This window comes from Bubalus kerabau, chromosome 1 (genome assembly GCF_029407905.1).
Source record: "Bubalus kerabau isolate K-KA32 ecotype Philippines breed swamp buffalo chromosome 1, PCC_UOA_SB_1v2, whole genome shotgun sequence".
Lineage (NCBI taxonomy): Eukaryota > Metazoa > Chordata > Mammalia > Artiodactyla > Bovidae > Bubalus > Bubalus kerabau.
In genome coordinates this window covers 93029533-93042380 of record NC_073624.1, presented here as the reverse complement: position 1 = coordinate 93042380, position 12848 = coordinate 93029533, and the positions used below count along the sequence as shown (strand labels likewise).

The 12848-nt window shown below is 36.1% G+C and overlaps 1 protein-coding gene across 10 annotated transcripts in view; it reads right to left on the bottom strand.

Annotated features, from left to right (window-relative positions):
• Positions 1-12848, bottom strand: part of LARP4 (La ribonucleoprotein 4) — an 81503-nt gene that overhangs the window by 4855 nt on the left and 63800 nt on the right. For 9 of the 10 annotated variants that reach the window (XM_055583351.1, XM_055583363.1, XM_055583383.1 and 6 more), the window contains 5 exons: positions 8230-8439; positions 7543-7591; positions 4250-4411; positions 933-1057; positions 647-815 (listed from right to left, as the gene is read on the bottom strand). In XM_055583351.1, the coding sequence (XP_055439326.1) occupies positions 647-815; positions 933-1057; positions 4250-4411; positions 7543-7591; positions 8230-8439 (715 nt within the window). The remainder of the gene's footprint in view (positions 1-646; positions 816-932; positions 1058-4249; positions 4412-7542; positions 7592-8229; positions 8440-12848) is intronic. The other variant, XM_055583370.1, reaches the window with a different exon arrangement.

Genomic DNA, 12848 nt, shown 5'->3' with positions numbered 1-12848 from the left:
TCTTAACTACCTCATCTGAAAAGGAGAACAGGGATGCTGTGAGAATGGGCCAAATCATGCAAAAAGACTGTAGCTCTGATCCTAGCATAAAGAATGCATCCAAAAACTGGCAGCTGCTATTCTATTATTACTTTTGTTATTAAATGACAAAGTAAAATGTTCTTAACCTAGAAAAAAGAAAGAGCTGTACCAAAAATGGACAGTTGTATCAATAAATGAAAGACTTATGGCTAAATTCTGTGTGTTCTTATCCCCCCTCTGCATTTCTGTATTTTTCAAATTTATAAAAATGATTCTGGAAACAATAAAGATGGCAGTGGCCCCTCAAGGGTTTCATAGATTTGTTAAGCATTATACAGAAAGAATTTCAAGAGGCTCAAAGCCAAAAAAGACAGTTACCAAGAAAAGTAAGCTTCACTTAACCATAATGATTGGAAATAATGACAGTAATTTCTTCACTCCCTCAACAAGGTTAAATTTTCCCTTTTCTTCAGACTGACTTTAAACTCTTTTTTGATGCAGGCAGCCAGCCCCAGTTTGAGCTATTTCCCAGTGACTCTGCTCTAGCAGAGTTCTATGAAAAATAAAATTTCTCATTATTTAACCTATTGTTTTATTCTCACATAAACTAAATTTATTAAGTTACCTGCAGGGCCACAGCTACAGCTGCACTTATGTTACTATTACATGGTGAAGCAGTATTTGTTCTCGATGGCTTTGCAGTACTCGGGGAAGAAACTGGTACTGTTGGCTGGCTGGGAACATCCTTCTGAACAGTGGAATCCTCTACTAGATCCTTTTCAGGTTGAGTTGTGCTACCGAAAAAAGAACTTGACATTAGGCTTAGAATATAGCACAAAGAAACAGCTGAGCAAATGACCAGATGCAAAAGTAATCTTAATGTGAAAGATCATCTACATTGAAACGTGTACCTTAATGCAGAAAGCTCAGCTGTACATGGGGGACTGGGGCTCATACTGAGTTGCTGGGCAGAGGTGCAATCTGTCTGTCCATCTTCTGCAGGCACTGGGCAGCTAACTCTGAACTCTTCATTATCCTTAAAGTGGAAACATATTTAAAAATTGAATTTATATAGATACTTCTCCAAAGACGATAAACATGGACAATAAGAACATGCATGAAAAGTTTGACATAATTATCCAATAGGGAAACGCAAATCAAAACTACAATGAGAAACCACTTCACACTCACCTAGGATAGCTATAATCAGTAAGACAGACAGTTAATAAATGTTAGTGGTGGTATGTAGATATTGGGATTCTCAAACATCGAGGACGGAAATGTAAAATATGCAGCCGCTCTGTTAAAACAGTCTGGCAACTTCTCAAAAAGTTACATATGGAGCTATCATACGACACAGCAATTCTATTCAGTTAAAAATCTAAGAGAAAACATATGTCTATATAAAAATTTTAATACAAATGTTCACAGTACCATTATTCATAATAGCCAAAAAGTGAACAAGCTAAATATTCAGCTGGTGAGTGGATGAACAAAACGTGGTATATATCTATCCAATGGAATATCACCGCACAGTGAAGGAATGAAGCACTGATACACACTAAAACAAAGAATGGTCCATGAGGACATTATGCTACGTGAAATAAGCCAGTCACAAAAAGACAAATATTGTTTGATTCCACATATATGAGGTGCCTAGAATAGTCAAATTCACAGACACAAAGCAGAATGCTGGTTGCCAGGGGCTAAGGGAAGAGCGGGATGTGAGCGACACATTTATCATGGTTAAGATAAATTTTACGTTACATGTATTTTACTACAAGTATAAAGAAAGAAAAACGAGAAAGACCCCTAAGAAATTAAAATCGACTGACAAAATTTTAATAAATTTTTAGGGGTATGGGATTAAAATTTTTAAAAATTTCACAATAGGTTTTAAAGGTAACATTCAGAAAAACATTGTAGAAAATACAGACAAGTAAAAGATGAAAATTAGAAAAGCCAAACAAGAAAATCAGAGATCTGACATACAAGGTCCAGTATCAAATTAAGTGTTTATCTCACATTTGTGGGTTAGAATTATAAGAAGTACACTTTATTGTTATTCTTTAAAAATGTATCTGTGTATCACTGGGATTAGATTTTCTGAGCAGAGTAGTCATGTAGCAGTTTCTGATGAGATGTCTCCAACACACCCCTGAAATGAGATATGTGCATGTCCAACTTTTTGTGATCTTGTGGACTGTAGCCCACCAGGCCCCTCTGTCCACGGGATTCTCCAGGCAAGAATACTGGAGCAGGTTGTCATTTCCTTCTCCAGGGGATCTTCCTGACCCAGGGATCAAACCCAAGCCTCCTGTGTCTCCTGCACTGGCAGGCAGGTTCTTTACCACTAGCACCACCAGACAACCAACAGCTCTATGTATCACACCTCACCAAATCTGAGAAGCCATCAACTGTAAAACATACCGATTAGTTTATATACTACTAAGAAAAAACATTGCCACTAAAACTACAATAGATTTTAATTTTAAGACAGCATAATTTTCAAAGGTAAAAATGTTTAAAAAAAAAATCTATCTTAGAATCAGTGAGTCAAAGTCAAAGTGTTAGTTGCTCAGTTGTGTTGGACTCTTTGCAACCCCATGGACTGCAGCCCACCAGGCTCCTCTGTCCACGGAATTCTCCAGGCAAGATATTGGAAGTGGGTTGCCATTTCCTTCTCCAGGGATTGAACCTGGGTCTCCTGCAATGCAGGCAGATTCTTTACCATTTAAACAACTACAAAATAACAGAATTACATAATTTAAAAAAAGACTGTAAAATACCTTAAAAATTCTGAGGGAAAGCAATTTCTAATAAAGAATTCTACAGTGAAAAGCTACTGGTCAAGCGTGAGAACCGAAAAACATTTTTAGAATGCAAGATCTCAAAACATTTATACTAAAAACCTCTTATAAAGGAAGCCTAGGAAGATCTGACTGACCATAAAATGGGCAAGTCAAGCAAGAGTAAGAAGAAGGATCTACCAAAGAGGATTCTTAGGATGCTGGTGAAGTCCCAGGAACACAGCTGTGCAGAGTATAAGAAAGGAAACATAATAACAGTACCCTATGAGGCTCAGTTCGGAGAGGGCAATGGCACCCCACTCCAGTACTCTTGCCTGGCAAATCCCATGGACAGAGGAGCCTGGTAGGCTGCAGCCCATGGGGTCGCTAAGAGTGAGACACGACTGAGCGGCTTCACTTTCACTTTTCACTTTCATGCATTGGAGAAGGAAATGGCAACCCACTCCAGTATTCTTGCCTGGAGGATCCCAGAGATGGCAGAGCCTGGTGGGCTGCCGTCTATGGGGTTGCACAGAGTCGGACACGACTGAAGCGACTTAGCATTAGCATGAGGCTCAGTTATGGGGGGAAAAAAAGATGCAATATTGAGATATGACTCATAAATGATGGCATGACCTACTTTAACTGGCAGTGTCTTTTTTTCTTAGTGATACCAAAATAACAGGGCATCCTTTAACTGATGGCATCATAGATATGATGAAATACAATATACTGGGAGGATAAAGTGCAGCGGTTTAAGAGAGTTAAACCCTTAGCTTCTAGAGTGTAAAGTTAATAGACAACATCTAAAAATGAATAGTCAAGAAGTAGTAGTATAAACATGTTCAATTAGAAATACAAGGATAAATATGAGGAGAAAAAGCTAGAGTTGAAAGTGGATTCAAGGGACACTTTTTCTTTATAAGCCCAGATATACTATGTACATATACTCTTAAAAATAAAATTGAGTTAGAAACAAAAGGTAGAAAATGAGAAAAATTTGTGGGGCATGAAGATTTAGCATATAGAGGGCTAAACTCAAAAATATTGTAGGATGGGTTATCCCAAGCTTTTGACTGCAACTCTCCATTTATTTGAAAGATTGAGTTTACCAAAGTAACTTAGAATTCACTGGCATTATCAGTTAATTGGAAACGACACAAGTTGAAACAACACTTTCCATCCAGCTTGCGTTAATTAGTTCTACCAAGCTGGGTTGACTGATAAAAGACATGCAAATACGAAGAAACATTTTATTGACCTTGTGTAGCTTTAACACAAATCTTTGCATAAGACTCGAATTATGCTAAAAACCTCATGAATTAAAAACTTTGGCAGAAGTAAGCACTGAGCAAATAAAATTCTAATTCTAATAATAACCCTGAAAACAAAGGCAAAAATTGGTCCCGTAAGATATAGATCGATGCTTTAGTGTTTACCTTTTCTTTGCAGACACCCTTAACAACATCAGACATCCTGCTCTCCAAAACAAGTTCACCTGGGGTTCTTGATGAACTTCCAGGTAAAGGAGGAAAATTTGAGGCTAGTAAGTCAAACTTTGGTGTGGGAACCTTTGCTTCAGCTGTTGAAGGATGGGGTCTCTAAAAGACACAAGTCAAAAAACAGGTTACATGTCCATTTCATTCCTTAACCCTGTACCACAGAAGCTGAAAGCTGTAGAAACAAACAAAATTGCACCCTAATGAACAGAACTCTTCCTCTATAAATTCTTGGATTCTCATCTCAGGTGAACTCTCAGTAATGTATCAGTCCAGTTTATCCTTAGTCAGCTTCTTCTCTTGGTTCTTTTGCAAACTTTGCCACTTTCCTTAAACCTTCCAATCAATCTCCACTATTCTTTGCTTTCTAAATTTGCTATACCCTCTCCCGTAACAACAACAACAAACCCTACACTATCTAGATTTGCCAGCATCTTTTCTCCTTCCATAGTCTCAAGAGAAAACAATATCCTTCCTTAAGAATCTTATCTTGCTTTCATCTACCCCACTCTATAGTCTCAGACAAACCTCTCACATATTATATTTTCTCCTCTACTCCCTCACCTCTGTATTTACCACATCACTAAAACTGCTGTGACAAGTCACCAATACCTTACACAATACAAAATCTGAGGTTTCCCCCACTGACCTCACTAGAGCAAACATTCTTTCCTATGGGAGCTCATTCTTCCTTTAGCTTCTGATACTTTCTCTTCATTCTCAGGTCTGACAAGCATGTGCTCTTCTTTCCCTGTCAACTTCTTTGGAAAGTTTTTGATTTCTGTATGCTTTACTAACTGCCTTTACAAACTCTCCCTGTGTGATATCCATTATCCATGGCTTCAACTACTACCTACGCGCAAACAACTCTAAAAACAATAATTTTCACTTTTTGGAAAATTTTTGATTGCACAACTCTGAAAATTTACCAAAAATCACTAGGTTGTACACTTTTAAATACTTTCAGAGCAGATCTTTGCCCGAAACCAAGATATCCACTTGACTATTAGCCATCTCCACTTGGATTTCTCTTGGATACTTCAAACAAAATGAAATAATTCACTTTTCAACCCCAAAGCTACCATGATCCTCAAGGTTCCATTCTTGCTGTTTTAAAAATCAGTCTGCACAGAGTCCCCTGCATGATCTTATCCATTCTTATAACTGTAATTACTATAAGTCAGTCTATAAATTCTAAATTTCACCTCTAGCTAAGATCTCCTCACTGCATGATGGCATCCCCACCCTGTCTTTTCTACAAAAAAGCATGTTTGCCTACTTTCCTTTCAATCCTCGACCCAGATGTTTTCAACACATCAAACAGACCTCAAACCTAACTCTCTTCTCAATTGTTCAGGGCCACTTGAAGATTCACATGGCCTGCTATAATGATATCTTTAAAAACTTGCCTTACAATCTCAAGGCTGTCCATGGTATAGAAAGCTGTAAATGCAAACCACCACACTTTTTAAAGGGTTCACAGCTTGCCCCAAGAACTATTCTTTGTGTTAAAATGCAATTATTTTTCTTTCAAAGTTGGTTGCTCTTTACTGCTTAAACATGTGGTATCTGTATATTTTTAGGTATATTATACAAACACTATATAGTACACTATTAGATATGTATATTAATTTGCTACTTATGCATGTAAAGCATTATATTCCACACATATATAAATGTAAATTCTAGTGTCTTCTTGAAACCTCCATGCTCTCCTACACTATTTTTTTTTTGGTGTGTGTTTTTTTTTTAATTAATTTATTTATTTTTTGGAGACTAATTACTTTACAAAATTGTAGTGGTTTTGCCATACATTGACATGAATCCACCACGGGTGTACATGTGTTCCCCATCCTGAACCCCCCTCCCACCTCCCATCCCTCTGGGTCATCCCAGTGCACCAGCCCCGAGCATCCGGTATCAAGCATCGAATCTGGACTGGCGATACGTTTCACATTCTCCCAAACCATCCCACCCTCGCCCTCTCCCACAGAGTCTAAAAGACTGTTCTATACATCTGTGTCTCTTTTGCTGTCTCGCATACAGGGCTATCGTTACCATCTTTCTAAATTCCATATATGTGCATTAGTATACTGTATTGGTACTTTTCTTTCTGGCTGACTTCACTCTGTATAATAGGCTCCAGTTTCATCCACCTCATTAGAACTGATTCAAATGTATTCTTTTTAATGGCTGAATAATATTCCATTGTGTATATGTACCACAGCTTTCTTATCTATTTGTCTGCTGATGGACATCTAGGTTGCTTCCATGTCCTGGCTATTATAAACAGTGCTGCAATGAACATTGGGGTACACATGTCTCTTTCAATTCTGATTTCCTCGGTGTGTATGCCCAGCTTCCTACACTATTTTTATTCCTCAACTCCTTTTGACCAGTTAGGAGATGGCAAACGTTCACCATGAACAAACCTCAAAAAATAAAAATATGAATAATTTGAAGCTAGCTAAGTGAGGATTCAAAAACCTGCCTAGAACTATAAAAAAATTTTTTTAAAAAATCTTAAGTGGGAAATATAAAAATCAGCAATAGGTAGAGAATTGCCCCTAAGTAACAATTAATAAAGTGTAATAATTTCCAATACCATCCAACAGAGCTTTAAAAGTGAACCACATACTATATTAGATTTGCAAAAAATCATATTCTTTGTAAGGCTATGGACAAATAGGAACTTTCTTCACTGAGTGAAAATTGACACAAACCCTACAGAACGCCATCACACAGGAACTTACTGCACTGTGACTCAGAAATCTTACCTCCAGGGACTCTCCTTCAGATACTATTGCATAGACAGGAAGTGATGGTTATACAAGGTTATCACTGCACCATTTGTAACAGCATTGTAAGATTAAAACATTGAAATTCCTTAAATCTCCATTAATAAAGCAATAATTAAACTTTACATGGAATATTTTCATGGATTTTATTTTAAACCATGTAAATAGGTTAGGCAAACAATTTTTTTTAAAAAAAGTGAGCAATACAGGTCAAATCTCTAACTTCATGTGTGCTTTACGGATGATCAGTGGTGGTGATGGTGGATATTTCAGGGTCAAAAACAGGCTGTAATTATCTTTGCTGAATATTATAACCAATAAAACAAAATCGAGGAAAGATATACCAGAAGTCAATGACATACTAAAGCACACAAGAAAAACAAAGAAACAAACAAATCCTGAACACATGTAAGTTAAAAAAAAAAAAAAACTTACTGGGATCCTTTCATCTTCCCGACGTCTTCGACCTCTGAAGAGAGTTCTCCTTTTAACAATGATAAAAGGGGGTGAAGGGTGAGGGAGGAAGGAGAACTCAGTAAGTTTCTTTAAATGTGTATGTTCTATCAAAGATGGGTGAATTTCTGTTTTAAGTATCTATACTTCCTAAATCTCCTTTTATTATTAAAAGATATATATTCTTCTGAAGGGATCCTGAGCTGATCTACAGAAAACGTCACCTATCACCACCACCACCACTAAGTAAACTGGTCCTATTTTTATTAGCAGTGCTCCCTCCACATCAGAAGCATATTAGGGTTCAGTTTTTTTGTTTAGGAAGGGTAGACAAGGTTATATAACCCAATTCCCACAGTTCACATGTTGCCAGAAATTAAAACTATGGTGGCATAAGATCTTTCTAAGGTAATCTTTCCTTAGTGAACTGTAAGGAACTTCAGAATAACTTTTATAAACCTCTGACTCAGTTATATTCTTTATAGGGATTCTAAATTTCTTAATTATGAAAAACTAGTAACCCATATTACGTGAACAAAAAAATTTTTAGCATAACTACATATGAAAAATTAAATAAAAAATCACTAGATAATGGACTTCTAACATTCATATTATGATTAAAGAGTTTTCATACACACTCTTTCCATATTTATTACCATATTTCCTTACCTGCCCCTGCCATAGTCCCCATTCTGTTCCATCTGCAAAGTGGGAGTTTCTTTTGGAAGGTAGCTTTGTTCCTGATGCCCTGTTACTGCAGGATTATGTCGTTCAGTTGCAAAGTTCCTTGAACCAGATCTGGTCAATGGTCCATCCCCCAACGACACAGAGCCCTCTGTTGAATGTTCTGAACCACCTGACCTAAAATGAGGCTTCACACTGTAAGAAACATAAGGCCATATACACGAAAGAATAAATTAAGACAGAAAAATCCTTCCTCTTAATGGTAGAAATTCTTAATAGGCCAAGTTAAAAACTGCCTTCTGCTGTATTCTGATTTTCCATAAACTAGGTTGGACACAGAAGCATTATGTTGTAAAAATGTAAACCCTTTAATGTCTCAGATGTGTTATTATTAAAAGGCAAAGAATTTTTTCATTAAAAAAGCTGTTTGGAGCTATCTGGGAATGATCCAAAGTTCTTCAAGATTAAGCTACTTCCACCTCAAAATTAAGGCTATAACTAGGATTTCAGGTACATTCTTTAGCACAAGATACAATTTTGACATATCTAAATCAGCCAGACTAGAAGTTTATTGAATCCATGCCATACATTCTCAATGGGGCAATAAAACCCCCAAAGGGAGTAAGAATTGGAATAAATCGACATACAATAATCTCTAGCATTAAATTATCATATGAGGGAATTGGGGGAAAAGTCTAAAAAGGCTTTTTAGGGGACTGAAAATTAAAAAAAAAAAAAAAAAAAAAAAAAACACCAGCAAGAAATAGTGAAATATATTAAAATTAAAGCTTCTTACTAAGCACCCCTCGCCAAATGCAAACAGTTGTTCAAAAATCCAACAAAACTGTGGGACCAAATGACTAGGAAAATATAATGCAACTAATAGCCTGGCACGACTTCATGAATTAAGGTAAGAAATCTGATGAGAAACAAAAAGCCAAACCAGAACCAAACAAAACACAAAAACCACCTACGTCTAACAAAAGTAGCTTTTACCTTGGATGAAAGATGTAAGTACTCAACTCTCTAACAACTGATAAGCAGATGAAACTAGGGTACAATAAATGAAAGAGGATGCAGTTTAATTAATAGTGAAAACATTTAGGACTTCCTGGGTGGTCCAGTGGTTAAGAATTTGCCTCCCAGGAGATTCAAGGGTGTGTGTGTGTGTGTGTGTGTGTGTGTGTGTGTGTGTGTTTCATGTTGATATATGGCAGAAACCATCACAATATTGTAAAGTAATTATCGTCCAATTAAAAATAAAATTAGAAAAAAAAATCCACCTTCCAATGTAGGGGACAGGGGTTCGAGCCCTGGTTGGGGAACTAAGATGCTATAAGCTATGGGGCAACTAAGCCTGTAAGCCATTGCAACTATTCAGCCCACGTGCTCCAGAGCCTTCAGGCCACATGTGCCACAACTAGAGAAAGCTTGGGGCCGCAAGACCCAGTACAGTCAAAATTAAAATAAATGAATAAAGTTTATTTTTTAAAAACTGAGAATATTTCAAGTAAGCTCAAGTAACTGAGGATCTTGGCTCTACAGGAGATTAAAAAAGGAAGTACTAGATTTTCATTTAGCCCCTTCCCTACAGTTTATACACTCCATTTTTTTAGTCTATTTTCATAGTTATTCAGCTAACCCTACTAACTCTTTAGAGAATATAACAAATGAAGGTACTACTACTAAAACAAACATAAATATCAGGCTACAAATTTTAGCTAAGTCTCATATATGATACTTTTCCAGAAAATTACTTACATGATACAAAAGAGATTCTGAATAGCAATGAAATTCAGTGTCAACTAACACAAACTAATTTTCAAAACATTTATATTATCCATCAGATCTGAAAATGACCTCAGGAGGTACATATACTATTTATGTATCTGTTCAGAAACTATCACCAAAATCTTCTCACTGCATCAATACACACAATAAGACAAGTTACTAAGTTTAAAAAGCCCCCAGATCTCATAATCTTTCCCTTCACAGACAGGGACTTACAATCAAAGTCCAGGGAAAGGAAAAAAGGATGATGAAAGAAATGTGATAAAAGACGAGAAGGAACGTGACAGAAAGATAAAATACTAAAGGAAGAAAATTGCCCACATTTCTGAAAGTTAGTCCTATGATCATCACTGGGCTGTTACAAGGTTAGTAATATAAACTGCTCCTTGACCCATGACTTAAATATATAAAAATAAAGGCTTGGCAGTGGTCACTTCTTAGAAGTAAGATGGAAATCAAGATTTGGGTTCGTAGTCAACAGGCTCTAGTTCATCTGCAACATCTACATTTTTATAAGGAAATATCTGTGTATTATTTCTGTGACTAAAAATTAGTAACTATCTACACTGGTCAAATATATGGATAAAACTATACACAAATAGATCTGAGTAACAAGGAAAATCACACTAAATCTATATCTCCAAAACCACAGATACATCTCCTTGTAAGCAAGAATGACTTGACTGTCATTCTTGGCTTTCTTATTGCAATTTTACCTCTTTTGCCAAGAAAGCAAAGCAGATAAAAACATCAAGTGACAATAAAGGAATACCATAAACCCACATAACGTATTTTTAAGGTAAACATCTGCAAACACTAATACTTTTTGTTGTTACTGAAAACTGTTTTTAGTCTATCATATCATATAACCAAGATGTCTATTTCACTTAACTGCTTAAAGCAAAATTCACCCCTTCAAAGAAAAATGAAATCAACAGATACATATTTCTACAAAGTTACTATTTCTAATCATAAGAAATCTGTATCTCCTCACAAGGGAAGTATAAACTGTCATTTGTATTAATGGAACTATTTTCAAGAAAACAAAAAAAACTTTACTAGCTGTAGTAGAAGAAAAAGAAATATACTAATCTCAGGTTTGCTAATTAATAAAAAGCCATGTAACCCTAGTAAGATAACCATCCTCCTCAACTTTCAGTTTCTTCATCTGTAAAATGAATACACTATGACAAAGGTCTTTCCAGACTTAAACATCACTGTCTCTATGTGCATATGGTAATTACAAATTTTTTTTTTTTAACAGGATGGAGGTTAGAGGACAGTGTGTGTTTTAAGGCTCATTGAACTTCTACATGTATGTCCTAGCAATTACCTGAATTTTGTTCTTATTACTGTATCAAACTAACGGTCATTTATAACAGCACAAATAATCTTTTGTTTATAAAGAATCCTTCATTCTTACGATATGAAGAGTTCTCATTTGAAACTTCATAAAACAATTATGAATGTGTATATATAGTAACAATTTCCAAACACTTAAAAGTGACCTTCAGGGAATTCTCTGGTGGTCCAGTGGTTAGGACTTGGCACTGTCAGTGCTATGGGCCCAAGTTCAATACCTGATTGGGGAACTAAGATTCTACAAACTTCCTGGTGCGAACAACAACAAAGATGTTCAAATGTTTAAACCAAGTGTGTCAGTTAAAAGTGAGTACAAAATCTGTGACTATTAGAGAGTGGTACATATGAATGCTTCTAGAATCTACTGAGAAGAGTGTTTTTTTTTTAAATACTGGAAGGCTTGTTTCTTCAGTGAAGCATGTTTCAGAAAAACCTTATAAAAAAGAATTAAGTTCCTAAAAGCTATTTTGGAAAAACATACCCCACATGTGGTCTCCTTGCCAAAAAGAATCAAATAAGAGAATTCTCATTCTGGCAAGAAAAAAAAATTACTGAACAGAAATAATTAAAAACAAAAACAACATAGGAGGCTCACAAAATAGGGCAGAGAAATAGTAGATGTGAACTTCTAAATAAATCTAAACAACTAAATAAATCTGAGCCCCTTCTCCTTTGGTTACTTACACTCCGGCAAAAGTCATATTATACACCAAATTACTGAGATTACCAGTTGATAATCTCAACTGAGATTCTGGAGTTCTTAATAATTTATTCAGAATACTATGGTTTAAGTGTAGGCTTTGGAATCAAACTGCCTGGACTCAAACCTTGGCTCTGCAAGCTACTGGCTACATGCTTTTGGACATGATATGTAACATTTTTATTTCTCAAATTTCTTAAATAGACGCAATACTGTATTTACAGGGTTATGAAAATTAACAGTGATATAACAAATCAAGGCCTTAAAACAGAACTTTAGACATGACTCAGTAAAGAACGGGCTTCCATGGTGGCTCAGACAGTAAAGAATCCACCCACAATGTAGAAGACCTGGGTTCGATCCTTAGGTCAGGAAGATCCCCTGGAGGAGGGCATGGCAACCCACTCCAGTATTCTTGCCTGGAGAATCCCATGGACAGAGGAGCCTGATGGGCTACAGTCCTTGGGGTCGCAAGGAGTTGGACATGACTGAGTGACTCAGCACAGCATAGTTTGTGGAAACCAAGTCAATCCTTAAAAACGATAAATAACTCACTCTCCCAGTATTTATTACTCAAATCAGTTAACATTTCTACCATCAAAAAACTTATTCTACAAAATGTTATTTAACACATTAAATGGTACCTAGAAACCAGATTTTATATTGTTACCACAAAATTTTTTCTGTTTTCGTTATTATTAAAAAAAAAAAGTCAATATATACTGGTGTATAATCTCAGTCCCAAATCCTT